This window comes from Oryx dammah, unplaced genomic scaffold, assembly GCF_014754425.2.
Source record: "Oryx dammah isolate SB20612 unplaced genomic scaffold, SCBI_Odam_1.1 HiC_scaffold_28, whole genome shotgun sequence".
Lineage (NCBI taxonomy): Eukaryota > Metazoa > Chordata > Mammalia > Artiodactyla > Bovidae > Oryx > Oryx dammah.
This window is the reverse complement of record NW_024070212.1, coordinates 98537653-98561016: the sequence shown is the minus strand read 5'-3', so window position 1 is coordinate 98561016 and position 23364 is coordinate 98537653. Positions and strand designations below refer to the sequence as shown.

The 23364-nt window shown below is 41.1% G+C and overlaps 1 protein-coding gene across 2 annotated transcripts in view; it reads right to left on the bottom strand.

Moving 5' to 3' along the window:
• The window catches only part of TESK2 (testis associated actin remodelling kinase 2), a 137322-nt gene that overhangs the window by 8740 nt on the left and 105218 nt on the right, over positions 1-23364 (bottom strand). For both annotated transcript variants that reach the window (XM_040231309.1, XM_040231310.1), the window contains exon 5: positions 5000-5146. In XM_040231309.1, the coding sequence (XP_040087243.1) occupies positions 5000-5146 (147 nt within the window). The remainder of the gene's footprint in view (positions 1-4999; positions 5147-23364) is intronic.

The window sequence follows — 23364 nt, the reverse complement described above, 5'->3', positions numbered from 1 at the left end:
TGTCCTCACTCTTATTATAATACATCACACCGTAGCAGAGAGACTTACATGTCTGCCTCTTCAAAGGGCAGAGACTGATCCTATTATCTCTGTATCTCTAACCTAGCACAGACATGCAGAAAGAACTCGGCCAAAGTTTGTCATGTGAAAGTCTGAGAATAAAGCTTCTTTCAAAAGCAAGTGAAAAGGCACACGCTAATCATACATTCGACTTTCCATGATGGGGACCAAGCTGACAGATTCAAAAGGTGGCCATGAACGCATTTCTGTAAGCCAGCACAAACCCTTCAGGACTGGGCCAGGGGAGACACCTGAGAGCAGATCCCGAGGGCTCCTAGGACAGCTGCACATCTGTACTGGCACTGGATGAAACCACCCAAACGGAGAAATGCCAGGTCCATTTATAAGTGTTAGCTCTACACTAAAGCTATTTCTATAACAACAAAAAATGGCTTTCCGTGTGCCAACACCTCTCTCCCCTTACCCCAAACAAAGTCACTCCATAAATCCAGTTAGAAAGAAAGTACTGATTCTATGTCTCAAGAAAGGTTAAAAGTTTCTTTTCACAGCACAGCCAGATCAGAGATTGAACTGCCCTCCTAAATGTCCCAGAGACAACTAGAGTCCAACTTGGAGAAGATTATCTGGTTTGCTCTAATGTATCCTGTCCCTTCCTCTCCATTCCAACATATGATCCTATACTTTCTCCATAGTTCTTGGGAAGTAATCTGTTCACATATCTGTATCTCCAACTTGACTCAGAGCCCATGGATGGTACAGATTAGGTTCCAGTAATTTCTATCTCCTCTAACAGCACAGTATAAGTGGTTCCAAAAGGCTGTTGATGGTTCTCATTATAAAAAATGACTACAGAGTGCCCTAACACACACACACTACATCCTCCAGCATCCACTCTGTTTCTAATTCATGTTCTCTTCAGTCTCTGAAACTGTTCTCTTGAGTTTGATGTGTGACACAGGGAACCCAAAGCCAGTGCTCTGTGAAAATCTAGATGAGCGGGATGGGGAGGGAGCTGGGAGGGGCGTTCAAGAGGGAGGGGACACATGTATAGCTAATACCAATGCATGTTGATGTATGGCAAGAACCATCACAATACTGTAATTATCCTCTTAATTTTAAAAAATATATATTTAAAAACAAACAAAGAAGCCCTCCTTAGCTGCCCTTAAGAGCAAGGCTCACATACAATGGAATCAACTGCTTCTAGCCTGCATGTGGCTGTTGCCACTTCTTGATGGAGCTCAAGAACTGAATGTTTTTAAAGCCACACAACCTCCCATTTCCTTCTAAGTAATCAGCATTGCCACTGCACAAACCTAAATCAGCCTGTTTCTTAGAAGTAGTTATAAAATTAGACTGAAGAGCTATATCTGACAGACTTTTCATTCTTGAAAGCAGTGTTGCAGTAACCACTGATGTGTGAATTCTACAAAGGGAGTACTACTTTCAGCAGGCACTCTGAAAACTAGGATTCTCTCTGCCACTACTCTAGGCCCAGGATCATTTGGAAAATGGCATATGCTTCTCTCTGTTCTGGTTTACCCACCTGAAACACACTGCCACTATTTTAAATCCCTCTTATTAGCTCTGGTCTGAGAAGCCAGGGCTGATGTCAATAGCCTAGGGACATGAAGGGCCCAAGAACTCTGAAGTCATTTAAAGAGGTGGAATAAAACTGGATGTGGGACTCAAAATCTCAGTTCTCAAGTAGATGTTCTGGCCTCTGTGCCATCAAGTACATTTTCTGCAAGAGGGCTAGGAAGCCTCTACTCTGACAGGCCCTATGTTAGGTGCTAGGGGGAAAAAGGTGAATAAGAACAGCACTTGAGAAACTCATGTGTTGGTGGGAGACACAGACACAGTATAACCATCAAATAACTGGAATTGTACACACTAAAATATAAGTAAACCTTTTATTGCTCTTAGAGAAATCAAACTCAGACTCAAGGCTGACAATGAGGAGATAATTCGAAAATTTCAAAGCCCTGCTCTGTCCCTTTAGCCTTATTTTTCCCTTGGGCTTCTCATTCTTAGGGTCAATGTCACCACCATACAGGTCTCCTGGGTGGGGCTGCTCTGGTCTAGGTGTGAACATACAACCTCTCCTTAATCTCTGCAACACTGTGAAGCTGAAACATTTGGATAAAAGGGCAATAAATACAGTCTCTCAAATTGGATGGTCTGGCTTATAAAATTTGCTTGTTTTTCTTCAACTTGAGATTCCCTAAAGTGTAGTTCCCAGCCTGTCTTCCAGTTGCAAAGTCATTTGTTCTCACCACCACCTAAAGTTCAGACCCAAGAAAGTACACCCAATAATACCAGAGAATTATTTCTCCTAAATTCCTAGTTTCTCATCACAAGCCAGCTGACATGGGAACACCCACCATCAACTAAGAAAACCAAAGGACAGTGGTTTTACCCTAAAGATCCAAAAAGGGTAGTCATTTTTACAATACATACAATATGACAAACCCAGACAGAACCACACTAGCACAATGGGATAAAATATTTTGGGGGCACAGAATGGAATATGATGAGTTCCTCCAGAAAACCTAGGTACCCTAGTCTACTGATTTTTTTTCGCTGAAAACACATAGTCTATAGCTAAACACTCAATTATAAAATGCTATGAACTTTTCTGCAAGGAGATCCAACCAGTCCATTCTGAAGGAGATCAGCCCTGGGATTTCTTTGGAGGGAATGATGCTGAAGCTGAAACTCCAGTACTTTGGCCACCTCATGCGAACAGTTGACTTATTAGAAAAGACTGTGCTGGGAGGGATTGGGGGCAGGAGGAGAAGGGGGCGACAGAGGATGAGATGGCTGGATGGCATCACTGACTGGATGGACGTGAGTCTGAGTGAACTCCGGGAGTTGGACAGGGAGGCCTGGCGTGCTGTGATTCACGGGGTCACAAAGAGTCGGACACGACTGAGCGACTGAACTGAACTAATGAACTTTTCTTCAGTTATTTGCCAACAGACTATCTGTGGTCAGAAATTATCTTTCTTGAATATTCCTTCATGCATGGTGCCAGGCACAGAAGACACTCATGTGGGTGTGTAGGAAATATCTGTGTGATTGGTAAATAACTGATCATGACCTCCCTCCAGTTAGAAGACATGATGCTCTCTGAGTAGGAAGCAACAATTTGATTTTAGTTGCATGCCCAAGGTAAGGGTATGCCATCAACTTGAGACAGTAGCTAAGTTGATACAACCCAACCCATCTGCCAGGAACAGGTGCAGTTTTCTAAGTCTTGACTTTCTAAAACATTCTAAGGAAAGAGAGGAGGCTGATGAAGGGATAAGATACTACCTTCCAGCTCCCAGCTGTCTAGCTCTTGCTTATACCAATGAAGATAAAGGACTTCTCACAACTAGGTCTCAGCTGGTCACCAGATTCCACCAATTTTAGGGTTTCTTTAGTAACAGTGCAGCTGACTACAAATGGCACTGCCACACCTAGAGCCCTACGAGCACTACTTAGAGCTATTTTCTGTGTAGTCACAAACCAATGGCCAGGGTCCCTTGGGGACAGTACTGCTGTTTAGAACACCAGAACCATTCTAATGGGAGGTAGCCAGGGACTCACTGCTCTAGGTCTATTGGCTCTGAGAGCACAGGCTGCTTTTGTTCCCCTTGCAAACTTTTTCCTGTACCAGGTTTCCTTACCCCTCATCCAGGACAGAAGAGCTGCATGAGTATGTGTATGCACGTGCATATGCGTGTGTTGAGGGTGCAGAATGAAGTGGCCGCTGCTCTTGGATGGGTATAACACTTCCACACACCTCCCCTGCATGCATGCCTCTGTGCTCAGAGCTTAGTTGTGTCTGACTCTTTGTGGCCCCATGGACTGTAGCCCACCAGGCTCTTCTGTCCATGGGATTCTCCAGGCAAGAATGTTGGAGTGGGTGCCATTTCCTCCTCCAGGGGGTCTTCCCGACCCAGAGACTGAACCCAGGTCTCCTGCGTCTCCTACACCGGCCGGCGGATTCTTTGCCATTGAGTCACCTGGGAAGCCGCACATGCCTCCCTAGGAGACTTCTAAACCAGCTTCTGAACACAAGTTGTATTAGATGATTTACAGTTCCCATATCAATGGTCCAACAGTACTATTAAAAAAATTTTTTTATTGGCATATATTTACAATGTTATGTTACTTTCTGCTGTACAGCAAACTGAATCAGTTATATATATATATATCTGCACTCTTTCTGAGATTCTTTTCCCATATGGGTCATTACAGAGTATTGAGTAGAATTACTGTGCTATATAGTAGGTCCTTATTGGTTATCTATTTTTTATATATAGTAGTACAAACAGTACTATTTATATAAGCCTTGTCATGTGGTATCCTGTGCTACTTGGCCCTGAGGTGTCTGCCTTGCAGTTAGCCAACTTCCTCTAAAAGCAACTCTTTTCTAACCTGGTCACACAGCAATTTGGACAGCAAGAGAATACTACAGAGACCAGCTGATGCAAAAGAGGAACTGGCAAGATGGCAGAAACTCAATCACACAGAAAGAAAATGGGTCAGTACATTATGGCCTCCAAAACCTGTACTCAAGTGACTAAAAATCACAGAACCCCTGCTGGAGACCATGGGAGAGAATACAAAGAGGCAGGTTCCCACACGGCCTTGACTGCTGTCACCCGTAAAGAGCAAGAATCTCTTACGTGTTCTCGTGCCATCTATTCCTGCAACATACATTCAGTAGTGAGTGAAACCAAGAATAAAGGTTCTCAAGATGTATGTGCTGATGGACTCAACAATGAAAGGAACCTGCTGTGAGCCAAGTTTGGCTTTCTAAGGACTAGCTATACACAGTAATAAGCTGTATCTTCCATGATTAAATGTTGAATTTATAAGAGATCTCCAACATTCCAAAGCTCATTAATGACTGGTTTCTTAATGCAGTTTTCTTGGTAAATGGGAGATAGTGTCTCACAGAGTTGTCTAAGTAAAGCCTTCGTACCTTAGAGGTGAGGTCCCGATGGAAAATGCCTTTGAAGTGAAGGTAGCTGAGGCCCACTGCTATGTCATAAGCCAGTTTCACCCTCACAGTCCAGGGCAAATGCAGGTTACTGTCTAGCAACTGTTCCAGGTTTCCAGAGTTGATATACTGCAAAACAGAAGGAAAACCCAGCTACCATTTGTCAGCAACGTTTAGGGTGGGGGTAAAACTACTAGAGGGTAAACACCTAGAAGACAGAGTTTTTTTTTTTTTAAGTTACTGAGCAGTTATTCTGCATCTGGGCACTATGGTAGATGCTGCACCTTCCTTTGAGATCACAATCTATTAAGGGATATAGACAAACAATATCATGTAGCAAATGCTAAAAGATAGCTTTGTATAGGTATGACAGCACAAAGGATAAAGGTACAGACTCAATCTAGGCATGTCAGGGAAAGCTGCACAAAGGAACTGAGGGGTTCAAAGGATGACTTGGGGGAGCAGGAAAGAAAGTCCACACAGAGGGAGCAGCAGACATAAAGCTATAGGTTAAGAATATGGTGTATTCAGAAAACTAATTTACTCAGTGTGGCCAGAGTACATGAGAGGTGAGGCTGATATCTTTGCTAAAGTATATGGACTTTATCCTGTCTATGGGGAACAAAAGAAGCCTTTCAAGCCAAAGAGCAATATGTTCATACTTGCTTTTTTAAGGAAAAGATTATTTCAGCAATGGTATGATGGATGGATTAGAGTGGAGAATATGGAGAAGGGAAAATAGGTTAGGAAATTATTGCAATAATCCTGGTGAAGGAAGAATGCCTGAGTTAAGGCAACAGTAGAGGCATTGGAACAGAGCAAGATTCAAGATTTTAGATGGCAAAGTCAAAAAAACTTGATGAATGCCTTGATGAGGAGGATGAAAACAATGAAAAGCTCCTAGGTGGATTGCAGGCTATTGGCCCCTGTGTGCCATTATTAAATATCCAGAATATAGGGAGAGGAGGTTTTTAGAAGAGGCAATATTAAAAAACAGGGAGTATAACTAAGACATGCTGGGCTTAAGGACATATGGAGATACCCTATACCAAGTCAGTTTAAAGTTTAGGAGCAAAATCTGGGCTAGAGACTAACATTTAGGAGGTAATGACATTGAGCTGAAGTAGTCACTGAGGCTAAGGAATGTATGGGATTGCCCAGGGTTTAACATGTAAGGTGGGAAATTAACAGAATCCCAAACAATTGGAACATTTACAGAAGCAGGCAGAGGAAGAACCACCAAGCAAGAATGTCACCACAGAAGCCAAAGAAGGAGAACATTCCAAAAGAGAAAATGACCAAAGTAGCAAAATGCTACAGATCAAGTAAGATGAGCCTGAAAAGTGTCTACTGAATTTGCCTCTAACAAGTCACCAGCAGGATTTCCCTGGTGGTCCAGTAGTTAAGAATCTGCCTTCCAATGCAAGGGATGAGGATTTAATCCCTGGTCTGGGAGCTGAAAATCCCACATGCTGTGCCTCAACTGCTGAGCCCACACTCTGGAACCCATGGGACACAACCAGAGAGAAGCCCATGCGTCATAACAGAAGATGCTGCGTGCAGCAAGACCCAATGCAGCCAGATAAATAAATAAGAAGTCACTGGCAACCATGGCTAGAGCAGCTTCAGTAAAGTGGTTAAGACCAAAATAAGACCAAAGTGAATTGAGGAGTGAGTAGGAGACAAGGCTAAGTGGAAACTACGTGAAGATATACTCGTTCAAGAAATTTGGCTGTCTGTCATTCTGCAGTTCAGTTCAGTCGCTCAGTCATGTCCGACTCTTTGTGACCCCGTGAATCGCAGCACGCCAGGCCTCCCTGTCCATCACCAACTCCCAGAGTTCACTCAAACACATCCATCGAGTCCGTGATGCCATCTAGTCATCTCATCCTCTGTCGTCCCCTTCTCCTCCTGCCCCCAATCCCTCCCAGCATCAGAGTCTTTTCCAATGAGTCTACTCTTCACATGAGGTGGCCAAAGTACTGGAGTTTCAGCTTTAGCATCATTCCTTCCAAAGAAATCCCAGGGCTGATCTTCAGAATGGACTGGTTGGATCTCCTTGCAGTCCAAGGGACTCTCAAGAGTCTTCTCCAACACCACAGTTCAAAAGAATCAATTCTTCGGCACTCAGCTTTCTTCACAGTCCAACTCTCACGTCCATACATGACCACAGGAAAAACCATAGTCTTGACTAGACGGACCTTTGTTGGCAAAGTAACGTCTCTGCTTTTCAATATGCTATCTAGGTTGGTCATAACTTTTCTTCCAAGGAGTAAGCGTCTTTTAGTTTCATGGCTGAAATCACCATCTGCAGTGATTTTGGAGCCCCGGAAGATAAAATCTGACACTGTTTCCACTGTTTCCCTATCTATTTCCCATGAAGTGATGGGACCAGATGCCATGATCTTCGTTTTCTGAATGTTTTTCACTCTCCTCTTTCACTTTCATCAAGAGGCTTTTTAGTTCCTCTTCATTCATACCCACAAAGAGCTGCTTTGTTTTGTTTTGTTTTGTTTTTAAAGAGCAAATAAGTCTATTCATACAGAGATAATAATAATAACAACAATAGCAGCAGCAGCTGCTATTAGTTGGTGCTTACTTTGTGCCAGGCACTACTCTGAGGACTTACTATTAATTACATCATTTAATCTTCACAAAACCCTAAGGTAAGTGTACTATTATTCTCATTTTACAAGAGGTATTTGGAGGTTTAGCAACCTGCTCAAGGTTACCCAGTTATTAAGCAGCAGAGCCAGGGTTCAAACTCAGGCAGTCTGGCTCCAGAGTTCACGCTCTACCCCTGTATTAAATTGGAGAATAGAGGCCGTGGCACCTGGACCAGGGAGCCTCATGCAGAAGAGGAGCTCAAAATTTTTTGCTAATTAAATTCATGAATTTACTCAAACCTCACATGATGTATTATTTCCCTCCTCCTTCCAAGGAAGAAAAAGGGGCAAATTCCTCTAAGCCTAAAAATAAGCACTTCATCCCTTTTCGGAGTGGGGGGTGATATTGGTTTTACAAAAGACTAGAGAACCTAATGGGAGAGAAGACAAGAAATCTGGATTTTAGTCCAACTCTGCCTCTAAACAGCCATTTTACTTTGGACAAATCGACTAATGAGGCTTTCCTTCTGTTTTCCCATCTATACAATAGGTATGATAACCCATGATCCATATACCTCATGATGTTATTATAAGAACTGAATACAAATACATCAAAGTGCTAAGAAAAAAAATAATAGAAGTTTCATATAATCTTAGATTCTCTGATGTGGTAACATGAGTACCAAAACGAACCAGTTGGGGGCAGCATGAGGCAGCATTTCAGATCCTTGGATGAAACAGATCAGGTTTGGCAAGGCAGAGAGAATGGCTAAAAATACGCCAAATTTCTCAAAAGGGAAACCTGTTGATCTGCTTCATCTTGTTTGATAATCCACCTTTGGAAATCTCAAAACAACGCATAATGACGGTATTAGCATAGCACCTTAGCCTCTTCACTCTAGTTGAATTTGTTCACGGTTCACATCTGAGGTGCCCATTTGCTAAAAGGAAAGTGAACTTGCAAATTCCAAGCTATAGAGGGGCAATGAAGCTGACAGCTCATGTAGACAAATTTCTCTAGCTCTGAGAGTAAAAAAGGTATGACAAGGTTGTAGTCCACTTGTTTGGCACCATGACAGTGTAACATGGAAGGCTTGACTTCAGGAGCCACTCAGGTTCCCCACTGAGGGCCAGGCAGAAAAGGCGGGTAAAAAGCCTGTATGTGTACTCTGTGGGCCAGGGTAAGCCAGGACTCTCGGTTCAGACAAACGCATGTTTACTCTGTCCCACCACGTCTTCTGAAAGTCTGAGAAATCCACAGACCAAGCCACAGGGTGGAGAGCAGAGGAGAGAGGTGAGACAAGGTGAGGAATCACACTGGCTATTAGGCGCTGACTTTTCCAGACAAGATGGAAAAAAAAGCACAAACCCAGGACCAGAGAGGGAAATCAAATGGAGTTTATTGTTACAACCCATTTCTCTTGCCTGCCTTCAGTGAATACTTCGGTGGGGCTGATAAGCCTCTGGGGCTCTCAGAAACCACAACTTCTCACTGTCTCAAGACCTTTGCATGTATGAGGAAAGGAAGTTTGAGATCTGCCAACAAGGAAGATTTCTAAGTTGCTACACACTCTGTGTGCCCATTAGTCGGAATATCCACTTCCCCATAAGCAACGCCACATGCAGACTCAGCTGGTGTGTGCTCCGAACAAATCCCTCTGTGGGAAGCAGAGGCAAGAACAACTGTCCCCACACATTCAGCTGTCTGGACTGGGGATAACAGCCGCTTTGCTTTCATTTTCTTCCAGACCACTCCCTTGGGAGCCCTACAAACCAACCGAAGGCATTGGCAACACATTTAAATACCTGCCAGAGAGAGATTTTATAATTTTTATTGTTGCTCTTTTTAACTTTCAAGTTCAGAAAACTATAATATCAGCCGATCAAATGTGTCAGAGGGACTTAATACCTCTAAGTGACTGTTCCCCAAGTTCACGTACACCAAAACCTGCTTCTCCTCCTCATGGTTTAATAAAATGTTAAGAGTTTCTGCCATTTCATTAGTGTGATACTTGATTTCATTAAAGACTTTTTTCTTAAAAGGCACTGAATAGACAAATATGTGTTGGTGACTGAACAATATTGCTATGTATGTAAAAAATCATATGCCACACTCTAGAAAATTATCAAAGGAACAGGTAAGCACACACTCAGTTCACCACTCAGGAATATCAGCTTATTTCTCCAAATACTTATTGAGCACTCCTCCCCTTCCTACCACCCCCATATGAGAGTAAGAACTTGTCCATTTACATCAACATTGTATCCCCCAGTGAAAGAGTCCCATCCACACAGTAAATGTGGGTATATAAATACTCAGTTTATACCATAAAGAAGTTCATGAAAGACACATTGGTAAACAAATAATACTAGTAACCTTTCAGCAGAAGTAAATACTTGGGGTATAAAAGTAGATATTGAAGAGTTTGGAAAATTTCAGAGAAAAAGTAATATCTGAGTTGGATCCTAAAAGGCTGAGAATGGCTCTTTCCATATATCCCCTATAGAGTCTGATGGTACCACTCAGACACAGACAGACACATAAACTTGTACATACAAAGAATATTCTGAAGCAGGACTAGGCAATACATACTTCTCCCTGAGGTAACATGCACTACACCCAGGACTCCTGTTCTAGATTCCTGCTGATTCTAATCATAACCTCATCCAATCATAACCAGTCAGAAGAACAAGAAAAAATGGTTAACCTTTCTTAACTCTGAATTATCAAAGTAGTAATATCTATAATCAAACAAACTTATCTGTGAATAGTAGTTCAAAGGCATATTTAGTGAGGTACTAAAGAAAATATCAACTCTAAGAATTATTATTCCTTTGTGAAAAATCTACCCAAAAAGCCTAGAGCTAGGGCACTTACCTAAGGCAGATGAATGTACTGCCATTCCACTAACAGACATCATTTGCTGCCACCTAACTAGAGGGGTTATCCCGAGGAAGATCCACCCACCTCTATCCATACACCTACAGAAATACTGAAAACCGACTACGTGAAAACACAAAACTAAGCAGGGCCAATCTCTGCCCTTAGTTCACAGTCTAGTAGAGATGACACAAAAATAAATAATTTTTTTCACCCAGGACAATGACCAGATGTGCTTTAGAAATATCATTCTAACAGTAATGTAAAAACGGTACAGAAAGGTCAGGAATTGAGGCTGGGAGAAGAGTTAGGAGGCTTCTGGAATCCAAGTGAGAAGCAACAAAGGCCTGAAAAAGACTGGGAGTGAGAATGGAAAAGAGGTTAATATCTAGAGACATCTCAGAGGCAGAACCAAAGTGATTTGGTGTTTAATCAAAGGCAGGGAAAAATAAAGAGAGATAAGATATACAAAGTATTAACATGTCTAGCACATGCTTAGCTTAGCTCAAAGTATACAACTCATTCTTTCCACTATTAATATCTTATCATTATTCCTCCCCTGGGTTACTCTACTAGCTTTCGAAGTAGGCTTCTTTTCTTTTCCTTACATCTTGAATAGAGTTAGCCCTCCTTCCAATCCATTTTCCTTAATATATCCAAGATTAACCTTCTAAATGCCAACCTTAAGTCATTCCCCTTTTAAAATTATTCACTGATGCCCTATTACTCTTAGGATAAAATCCACAATCCTTAGCATGTCATACAAAGTCTTTCACTCCTGTTTATAAGGGTCTGATCCCTGCTTACTTGCACATTTGTGCACATTGCTGGCCCCATTACCTGGAATACCTTTTCCCACTAGGCCTGGGTCATCACCCATTGAGGATTCAGTTCTATTTCCTGGAAGCCCATATGCAGGGTTGGAGTAATAAAGACATTTTATACAAAAGGAACACCAAGTGCAGCGATTAGTAGTTATTCCTCTTTTTTTTTCTTTCCCTGCATGAAGCATAAGCAGGGGAGAAGAATGAAGTTAAAAAGTGAAGCCAGGCAGTGCAACATAGTGGTGAAGCCCGCATACTGCAGAGTTAGGCTGCCTCTGATTGAATCTCACCTCTGACTAGCTGTGTGACCTGCGTTGGTTACTCTTTAACATTCATCTATAAAATGGGAATAATAATAGAACCTAATCCATAGACTTATGAAGATTCAATGAATTGATTATCTGTGAATGTGACCTTATTTGAAAATAAGGTCTTTGGCAGATGTAATCAAGTAAAGATAAGGTCCTTCTGGAGTAGAATGGATCCTTAATCTAATATCTTAACAAAAAGAGGAGAGGAGACACAGACAAACAAGGAGAATGTCAGGTTACAGTGGAGGCAAAGATCTGAGTGATGTGTCTATAAGCTAAGGAACACCAAGAGAAACCAGGAAGAGGCAAGGCTCTTCTTCCTTTAGGGCCTTCAAAGAGAGCAAGACCCTGCCAACACTTTGATTTCAGACTTCAAGCTTTCAGAACTATGAGAAAATAAACTTGTATCATCATAAGCCACTCACTTCGTGGTGCTTTGTTATGGCAATCCTAGGAAACTAATACATGACTGAAACTACATTTTAGAAAGCTCATGGTGTTAACAGGAGAGAGAAGGACCTAGACGGAGGTTTAAAGGCCACTGCATCAGCCCAGATGAGAGATGACCAAACACCTGACTTATAGTGCTATTACAGGCATGAAAAAACAGTCTAGAGTTAGACTAAACAGAGGTAGAATCTAAAGGATTTAGCAACTGAGTGGTAGATATGAGAACTAAGGGAAAAGAGTCAAAGGCAACTCAGATTCCAAATAGAGGTGTTGATAGAAACAATGGGAAGAAATCCTACAATGTTACACACCAAAAGTAAGTCAGAAAGCCCATCAGAAACCAGCATCAATACCAAACAGCCAAATCAGAGGCTTGTCCAACCTCTGTTCTTTGGATGGGCCCTCTGGAGAGGAGGGCCTGGGCCCCGACCTACTTTTCACTGAAGCCCAACAATGCCATTGTGCTGGTCCCTGTGTGTTTGTTGGTTGGCTCCAAACACAAAGGCTAGCAGACATCCCATCCTGCTGGCTTGGTTTAAAGAAGAAAAGAAAGCTTTGTTACTGCCCTGGGTAATTCCGGGACAGGCATCCCAAGAGCGCCCTGTGGGAGGCTCATGCTCTAAAGAAGCCCCCTGTTCTCAGCCCGAGGTTCCACAGCCACCACACAAGTGCACATCCACACATCTGCCAAAGCCTGAGTGCGCCACGGTTCAGCCTCCACTCCAGGAGGTCCACTGGGACCTGCGCGACTCAAGCAGGCAGCAGTAATGAACTGAGTCAAAGAGAAAGGGAGCCCAAGATGTATTTCAGAATATTTAAACGTTAAACTCTCTCTGCCTTCACATATGCTTAATTACTATGCAGAATACTCTTCTTCCCCTTCATAGCTTTGCTAATTCTTATTCATTCTTCTAAACCCAACTTGAGTCGCTTATATTGGAAAGCACTTCCTGATACCCTATCCCATCCTTTGTGCCTCTTGGGCCCCCTGTATGTATTTCTACCACTGCTTATCATATTGTAGTATAACTTTGATGACAGGGACCAGATCTTTCTCAAGTTTCTAAGTCTAGTATCCAGTAAGGTAAATAATAAATCACTGAATTAATAAATGAATGATTAAGTACATTTAAATAATAGAGGCAAGTTTTAAGTTCCCTCTTTTATTAGAAGCCCTCCCATTTCTGTCATTACTGTAATTTAAGATCAAAAAGAGAGATGTGCTTTTAGAGGAATTTTCTGATACATATCACGCAAAACAAACATTTAATAATGCCTACTTGAAGCCTTCTCAGATGGCACTAGTGGTAAAGAGCCTGCCTGCCACTGCAGGAGACATAAGAGACGTGGGTTGGGAAGATCCCCTGGAGAAGGGCATAGCAACCTGCTCCAGTATTCTTGTCTGGAGAATCCATGGACAGAAGAGCTTGGTGGGCCAAGGTCCATGGGGTCGCAAAGAGTCGACACAACTGAAGCGACTCAGCACGCATGCACTATATGGCAGCTACTACGGTAGCAATAAATACAAAGCAAAATACAAAACAGCCTGTCTGGCCACTCAGTGGAAGGGAATTCTGAGGATCTTTTGATCACTCTATCTGTAGACTCTTTAAAGTGATCAGAATCACATGGACTTAAAGATATATCTAAGATCTCTTTTTGAAAATTAGAGAGGGCATTTCTTTTATCAGTAGCTGAAAAAGCCAAGTTAGAAGAGGCCATAAAGATACCACTCACTTTTTCCTCATACTTCCTGCAGACACTAAGTAAAGCCCGCTCACCACTTTAAGAACATGTTTGTTTAATGCACCTGAAGTAGTACGAGTGTTTTTCTATGCACATAAACTACTATAAACATCAAAATGACTGTTTACCCACAAGATTCAAAAAGTATGACTAAACTTCTCCCACAGATCTTTAACTCTTACTGTAAACATCTCATAATCAAAATCAAATTTGTTTAAATAAAGTAAACATTAAAAGATAAATCTGTAAAACTAATCTTCTCAAAGAAATGAACTAAGATAACACTAAGACTATTTTATTTGCCCCATAACACTCTACTAGCAATCAATTGTCTCAGACATGATTTAAGATCAGCCTAGGTCTCCTGACTGCTCTATCCAGTCTGCTTTCCCATCCCCACCTCCATGATATCTTCACCAGCGACATAGTTACTAAGGTCATGTTTGAAAGCTTTCTTCTCTACTTCAATAAAACAATTTTTTAATTTAAATTTTAAAAAATAAATAAAACATTCTTCCCTCCAACTTGCTACCCCATGTCTACTACAACCTCACATTTTCCAGATTCAGACAAGAACTTCTGACATTCACCTTGTGATTGAACTCATAGTGAACAAAGCAATCTGTTAAGGAAGACAACAGACCCTGCTTCCCCCTTCACCAGATCTCAGGAGTAAGGGCTTGACAGTGGACAAAATGAAAATGGAAACCAAAAGAGGTTTAAGTTTCTAATTAAGATGATTTATATCAAAGGAAACTACAACATGGAAACTTACATTGCCATACGTAAAATAGATAGCCAATGGAAATTTGCTGTATGGCTCAGGGAACTCAAACAGGGGCTCTGTGACAATCTAGAAGGGTGGGATGGGAGGGAGATGGGAGGGAGGTTTGGGAGAGAGGGGACATAGGTGTCCCTAAGGCTGATTCTTGTTAATGTTTGACAGAAAACCACAAAATTCTGCAAAGCAATTATCCTCCAATTAAAAAAAAAAGGTGGGGGAGGAGAGACTCTATCATCAAATAAGCCAATCATTTCTTCCACCTCTTCTGTCCATATCAACATACAACTTGGCCTATGGATAAGGACAAAGTCAAGCAAAATTTAGAGGCAAACTATAAGCCCAAATGGTATCTTCTAGTGGCAAATGGTAGGTAGAGAGGCAAAAAGGTAGGACAGGTTTCCAATTTGCTATGTAGAAAACAGCTTCCTAACTCAACAGTCACTCCAAGTGCAGGGAGAAATCTCCTCTAAAGGCTAAGGGTTAAATAGATAACTAATTACCTGCAAGATCACAAAAATTCACAAAGACTAGCTGGAGTTATCAAAAGAAGGGGCAGGCAAAGAGTCAGCCAGTTTTGGTTCAACTGCAGAGAAAACAGATTTGAGGTCTGGTGTATACATAAGTGAACTTCCCAGGTGGCTCAGTGGTAAAGAATCCACCTGCTAATACAGGAGACACAGGTTTGATCCTTGGGTCAGGAAGATCCCCTGGAAGAGGAAATGGCAACCCACTCTAGTATTCTTGCCTGAATAACCCCATGGACAGAGGAGCCTGGTGGGCTATAGCCCAGGGGGTCACAAAGAGTCAGACATGACAGCGACTGAGCACGCATGTATATGTAAGTATCTACAGCTGTAAAGAAAGAGAGAGCCTTTTCTTTGGTTTCAGACCATCTCAAATGTTGGAATTATGTGCCCTCTGTAATGACAGAGTAGAGAATTCCTGAGTGGTCCGGTGGTTAGGATGCCATGCTTCCACTGCAGGGGCACAGGTTCGATCCCTGGCTGGGGAACTAAGATCCTGCAAGCTACACAGGAAAAATGAGAAAGGAAATGAGAAAAATGAGATGATTAATCTTGAGTCAAGTTAAGTCTAGATTTTTTTCTATTAACATGTTCCAAATTATCTTTTCTCTATCAGTCACTGGACTCTCTGAGAAGCAGCTAACGCTAGTCTAAGGCCAACTCTCAATTCAAACAAAGCAGCAGATCTGGATATTATATCACTCAAAGGGGTTTTGGGGATGCTAAATTCTAAGAAATTTTTCTAAACAGCTAAAAGCAGAGAATGACCAAGGTGCTGAATTCTGAATACTTTTCCAAATAAATTCACAAGGTTCTAATGCACAATTGACTTCATTTCTTGAGTTCACTGAGATTCAATGCCATTGCTAGATCAGTGTAAGCCTCAATAGAAGGGAATTGAATTAACGAACAAATTAAGCATCTCCAACCATTTATCTACATATAGAGATCCCTTCTACACTCTCCATGAATCTACTCTCATCAGCTACCTCAGTCTTTAGAGCTTAGACCAAAAAGGTCTTGTCCATGGAAGGGCTTTAAGATGCAGTGATGTGTTATTCTTAAAAAGCTCAAAGGCTGAGTCTGGTCTTCCACAGCAAACAGACTATTCTGATTAAGTGTTATGTTAACAAAAAAAATCTCAGGTAATACATACATGGCTGAGTAGGCATTCCATCAGCGTTCTGCAAATTTTCCAAATCTCAGTAAATGAAACAACCACTCACCTAGAAAATGGGCCTCATTTGATTCCTTACTCTTTTTCTTATCAAAGTCGCAAGACCTTGTGTTTCTATTTCTAAAAAAGACCTTTAAAAATCTTCACAGATACCACTCCAGTACAAGCTACCCACATTCTCTCATATAATCCGTGTTTCTCCCCACTGGTCTCCTTGTCCTCACTTTTGTTCCTCTACAATCTATTCTCCACAGCAGCCAAAGTGCTATTTTTTAATGCAAACTGCATCCTACAGCTCTCTTATCTAAAATCTTTCAATTGCTTCCTGCTGTATTTAAAATAAAATTCAAAATCTTCACCATGGTCTATAAGGCTCTGTATGATCCAGCCTCTATCTCTCAAATTTTTAACATTCTTTTCTCTAATCTTCATGAATGTCTCCTTATCTTTTACGTATTCCCAGAAAAGTATTTCTAAGAACTTATGTACAGGATAAGTTAGTCAGTATCAACATAGGTACATTCTCCTTCCTGATTTCATGGATGGATCAACAATTTTTTCAAAGATACTCATGAAAAAAACAATGCCCAAGGGTATGGAACAACAATATAATATGGTGGGATAGAACTGAAAGGCAGTCCATGCTAAACTCCACATCATACAATTGAAGTCCTTCTATAACATCCTTGCCTAGAAGCCAAAGTAACCCATATTAGCTTTGTAAAGAGAGTAAGTTAGGGAAGAGAATAATCACACTAAACACAACGGTCCGTCTTAACTGTGGTGCCCTCTAACACTCCAAATTCCCAGCATCTAAGAATGTGGTCTTTAGCTTCCTGAGCTTAATATAAAGGCAGTAACTGAGGAGGTCCACTACTTCCTCTACCAACCCCATGCCCTTCAATGACCTGCTACTTACTTGTTGCTGGTAGTAAACAAAACAGAACATGGTCCCAGTCCTACTGGAATTGATATATGGGAGAGGGACAATAAACAAACATCAAATAAATAAAGAATTATATGTTACGATATGTGCTACAGTGAAAAAAGGAAGAGTACTATCAAAGAGAATAATAATCTAAGTAATCATCTAGATGTGCAGGGGGAACTATTAGGAAAAGCCAATACAATGAAGTGAAAATTTAAACTAAGACTTGAAAATTGGGCTAAGTAGATAAAATGAAAGAAGAGCTTTTCAGGTACTATTTAATCTAATTCTCAGCTTCTTTTTATATAAGATAGCAACAATAATGTCTACATCTCACAGGGTTGTCAAGTTGTCACAGGGTAAAAAAAGAAAATGCATGCCAAACTTGACATTCTAGAAATATTAGCTACTTCTTTAATGAGCATGTGTGATTTCATAATCAGAAAAAAAAGTTATTTTTTAAAAAAGCATTCCTGACACTGCCAAGTACATCAAATTATTGGTTAAAAATTAAAATATTTCCTCATCCTAACACTTTAGTTGACTTAAAGATTTATTGGGCAAGTAGTATGTCTATTGTTTTATTTGTAAGTCCAGTACTCAGTTCTGTTCCTTCTGAGCATATCAGAAACACGTCTGACTAGCTAGTCTGGGTAGAAAAGAAATTGCCGAGTGAATTAGTTACAGAAGGAAAGGGTAACTATGCAAGAGGTCTTACAATTGAACAATTTAAGAAGCCATTTAGAAATTATTCCATTCATGAGGCAAGAATTCTACACATTCGTACAGGTACTAAAAATCACTGGAAGATTTTTCTCAAGTTCATTTTTTTGATGACATAAAATGTTTACTGTTTGCTTCCTTTCCTCCCTATTCAATCATTCAGCCAATACCTATAAAAGTATCTTCTAAACCTGGGATTTCTTTGGAAGGAATGATGCTAAAGCTGAAGCTCCAGTACTTTGGCCACCTCATGCAAAGAGTTGACTCATTGGAAAAGACTTTGATGCTGGGAGGGATTGGGAGCAGGAGAAGGGGACGACCGAGGATGAGATGGCTGGATGGCGTCACTGACTCGATGGACGCAAGTCTGAGTGAACTCCGGGAGTTGGTGATGGACAGGGGAGGCCTGGCGTGCTGCGACACATGGGGTCGCAAAGAGTCGGACACGACTGAGCGACTGAACTGAACTGAACTGAAACATGAGGTACTGTTGGGAGATTAGGAGTATACAGATGAATGAGACACTATGTTTGCCATTATATAATAACCAGCAAGTGATTTTACAAAGCACTTTCACAGTTACCTCATTTGAACCTTGCAAGATCTTGAAACATTCTTGTCATCCTTTTCTACTGAATAAAGAAACCAAGCCCAGAGAATTTAACTAACTTGCCTTTGGCTATTCAATGGATCTGAGATAGGGATCTGAACCCAAGTCTTTTGACCCTGAAGTCTGGGTTCCTCCTTTATTCTAGGAGCTTACACTGCTGCAAGGAAACTAAAGCAAAAATTACTTTAATGCATGGTGAAATGTGTAATAAGAGAGGTACCCCCCAAAAAAAACCCTGTAAAAGATCAATGGAGGGAAACATTTTGACTACCTAAGGGAGAGGGAGGGAGGTGTAGCAATGGTAAGGAAACAATCAGGAAAGGTTTTATGCAGAAATAAGTGGCCTTTGAGCCAAGTCTTGAAGAGGGGGAAGATTTCCATAAGATAAAGGAAAAGAGTATTCTGGGTTGAAGAAATAATACGAATAAGGAGGCAGGAAAACACACACTGCATTTAGTAAACACATAAAGCCAGTTTGCCTGAATTAGAGTACTTGTGAAAGAGGAAGAGAACTAGAAGAAAACAGGCAGGATGATGCTACAGCAGAGAGGACTGGATACCAGGCTAAGAGTTTATTTTGAGTTCCATGTTTTAACCCTAGCTGTGTACTAGATAACCTATGGTGCCCTGTTAATTTATTTTCAAATACAGATGCCTGGGTCTCACCCAAGACTTTAACTCAATAGGCCTTGTGTGAGGTCTCGGCATCTGTACTTTGTAAAAAACTCCTAAGCAATTCTAATAAGCCACTGCTGCTGCTGCTAAGTCGCTTCAGTCGTGTCCGACTCTGTGCGACCCCACAGACGGGGGCCCACTGTCTCTGGGATTCTCTAGGCAAGAACACTGGAGTGGGTTGCCATTTCCTTCTCCAATGCATGAAAGTGAAAAGTGAAAGTGAAGTCGCTCAGTCATGCCCGACTCTTAGCGACCCCATGAACTGCAGCCTACCAGGCTCCCCCGCCCATGGGATTTTCCAGGCAAGAGTACTGGAGTGGGGTGCCATTGAAGGTTACGAAACTGATTTCCAGTGAGGAAATCACAAAATACTTTTGAGCCAGAAAATGCTACTGATTTTTTATTCACTCAATCAACCAACAAATATGATAAGCAGTTATCATTGTCAGGCACTATGAAGGAACCAATGGAGGCCAATGCAAATAAAACAGACCCTGACCTCAAAAAATTTATAATCTACATACAAAGTCAGTTCAGTTCAGTCACACAGTCATGTCTGACTCGTTGCAACCCCATGACTGCAGCACACCAGACTTCTCTATCACCAACTCCCAGAGCTTGCTCAAACTCATGTCCATCGAGTCAGTGATGCCATCCAACCATCTCATCTTCTGTCGTCCCCTTCTCCTCCTGCCCTCAATCTTTCCCAGCATCAGAGTCTTTTCTAAGTTCTTTTCAGTTCTTCACATTCGGTGGCCAAAGTATTGGAGTTTCAGCTTCAGAACTTTCCTTCTAATGACTATTCAGGACTCATTTCCTCTAAGATTGATCAGTTTGATCTCCTTGCAGTCCAAGGGACTTGGAAGAATCTTCTCCAACACCACAGTTCAAAAGCATTAATTCTTCAGTGCTCAGCTTCCTTTGGGCTTCCCTGATAGCTCAGTTGGTAAAGAATCCGCCTGCAATGTGGGAGACCTGGGTTCAACCCATGGGTTGGGAAGATCCCCTGGAGAAGGGAAAGGCTACCCATTCCAGTATTCTGGCCTGGAGAATTCCATGGACTGTATATAGTCCATGGGGTCGCAAAGAGTCGAGCATGACTGAGCAACTTTCACTCATAGCCATCTTTATGGTCCAGTTCTCACATCCATACATGACTACTGGAAAAACCATAGTTTTGACTAGATGGACTTTTGTTCGCAGAGTAATATCTTTGCTTTTTAATATGCTATCTAGATTGGTCATAGCTTTTCTTCCAAGGAGCAAGTCTTTTAATTTAACGGCTGCAGTCACCATCTGCAGTGATTTTGGAGCCCCCCAAAATAAAGTCTGTCACTGTTTCCATTGTTTCCCCATCTATTTGCCATGAAGTGATGAGACCTGATGTCATGATCTTTGTTTTTTGAATGTTTTGAATTTTAAGTCAGCTTTTTCATTCTCCTCTTTCACTTTCATCAAGGGGCTCTTTACTTCCTCTTCACTTTCTCCATAAGGGTGGTGTCATCTGTGTATCTGAGGTTATTGATATTTCTCCTGGCAATCTTGATTCCAGCTTGTGCTTCATCCAGCCGAGCATTTCGCATGATATACTCTGCACAGAAGTTAAATAAGCAGGGTGACAATATACAGCCTTACCTACTCCTTTCCCAATTTGGAACCAGTCTGTTGTTCCATATCCGGTTCTAACTGCTGCTTCTTGACCTGCATACAGATTTCTCAGGAGGCAGGTGGTCTGGTATTTCCATCTCTTTAAGAATTTTCCACAGTTTGCTATGACCCACACAGTCAAAGGCTGTGGCATAGTCAATGAAGCAGAAGCTTTTCTGGAATTCTCTTGCTTTTTCTATGATCCAATGGATGTTGGCAATTTGATCTCTGATTCCTCTGCCTTTTCTAAATATAGCTTGAACATCTGGAAGTTCTTGGTTCATATACTATTGAAGCCTAGCTTGGAGAATTTTGAGCATTACTTTGCTAGCATGTAAGATTACTTTGCTACATACACAAGAAAAGAGTAAATTAAAGTCAATGATAAGTACTATGGTATTATGGAAGCATATAGGAAAGATGTCTAACTAATCTTGGCAGATTAGAAAAGACTTCCCAGAGAAAGTTATATCTAAGCTGAGTCCTGAAGGTTAAATAGGATTTGGCCAGGCCAATGAGAGACAGAAAGATTATGTTCTAGGGAGAGGAAGAGCTGGGGCAGGGACCCAAAGGTGGCAAAGGTCACATCTCATTCGTGGAACTGAAGGAGAAAGAGGTTCAGTACAGCTGCAGTATACAACTGAGACAAGAACCAACAGATCAGAGAAGAACAAGCAGTGAGGACACAGAGATGGTGAGGACCAGGATCAGATATTTTGACTTTACTCTGAGGATCCAAAAAAGGGTTTATGAAAGGAAAAACAAAATTAGCTTTGCATTAAACATTGTGGTGTTGGCATTATGACAGACATATAGACTAATGGAATAGAATAGAAAGCTCAGAAATAAACCCTCATATGTATCAAAGGGAAAAGGACAGTCTCTGCAACAAATGAGAAATGGAGAAATGCAAGTCAAAACCACAGTGAGTTACCACCTCACACCCATTAGAATGCAACTATTCAAAAAAAGAAAGAAAGAAAACAGTAAGCATTGACAAGGATGTAGAGAAATTAGAACCCTTGTGCACTATTTGTAGGATTGTAAGATGGTACAATAACTATGGAAACAATATGCTGGTTCCTAAAAAAGTTAAAAATAGAACTATTATATCATTTAGCAACTCTGCTTCTTGGTATACATCAAAAAAAAAAATTGAAAATGGGGTCTCTGAGAGACATATGCACACCTTTATTCAGTATTGTTCACAACAGTCAACAAGTGGAAGCAACCCAAATTTCCACAGATGAATGAATAGGTAAGTAAAATATAGTATGTATATACTTGTGATGGAATATTATTGAGACTTAAAAAGGATGGAAATCCTGTCACATGTTACAACATGGGTGAACCTTTAGGACATTAAGCTAAGAAAATGAGCCAGTCACAGAAAGACAACTACTGAGTGATTCCACTTTTTTGAGGTACCTAAGTAATCAAAATCATTGAAACAGAAAATAGAACAGTGGTTATCAGGAACTGGAGGAAGCGGGAAATAGGGAGTTGTTTAATAGTACAGAATTTCAATTCTGCAAGACGAAAAAGATCCAAAAACCTGTTGCACAACAATATAGACATATTTAACTCCAATACTTTGGCCACCTCATGTGAAGAGCTGACTCACTGGAAAAGATGATGCTGGGAGGGATTGGGGGCAGGAGGAGAAGGGGACGACAGAGGATGAGATGGCTGGATGGCATCACCGACTTGATGGACATGAGTTTGAGTAAACTCCGGGAGTTGGTGATGGACAGAGAGGCCTGGTGTGCTGCGATTCATGGGGTTGCAGAGTCGGACATGACTGAGCAACTGAACTGAACTGAATACAAACTGTTGAATTGTACACTTAAAAATTGCTCATATTGTTAAAAAATAGATTTGTATTTTAACAGGAACTCTGTCTGGCAATATGGACAATATGGATGCAAGGCAAGGAACAAGACTGATAGGGAGACTAGTTTAGAAGGCTGTAGCAAAAGATGATGATAGCAGAAGGAACTTGCCTGAGGTGAATGGATTCAAGATAGAAAGGAGGTCAGGACATGATGATTGATAAGATGCAAAAAATGGGAGAGGTCAAGGAGGAAGGGAAAGAGAACTAGTTTTAGAAAAGCTAAGCATTATACTAATACTTTTACAAGTTATTAATTAATTTAATAAACATTATTAAGGAGCTACTTGTGACAAGTACTTCAGAAGTCTTTAGACAATTGTTCTGCCACCTTCACAGAGCAGCTTCTCTTGGAAGTTCATCTAAACTAGCCCTTGACACAAAGTGTCTCCTTAATAATTATTTGTTGAAAAGGATATAGACACAAGCAATTACTATGAGAAGGTCAAGTGTACTAAAATGAGCATGTTGAGGAAAGAAAAGCTTATGATTCATTTTGGAAATCATTGATCTAAGAACCTACTATATAAGCAAGCAACGGTGACTGTGATAACAAGAGAAGACCAACAA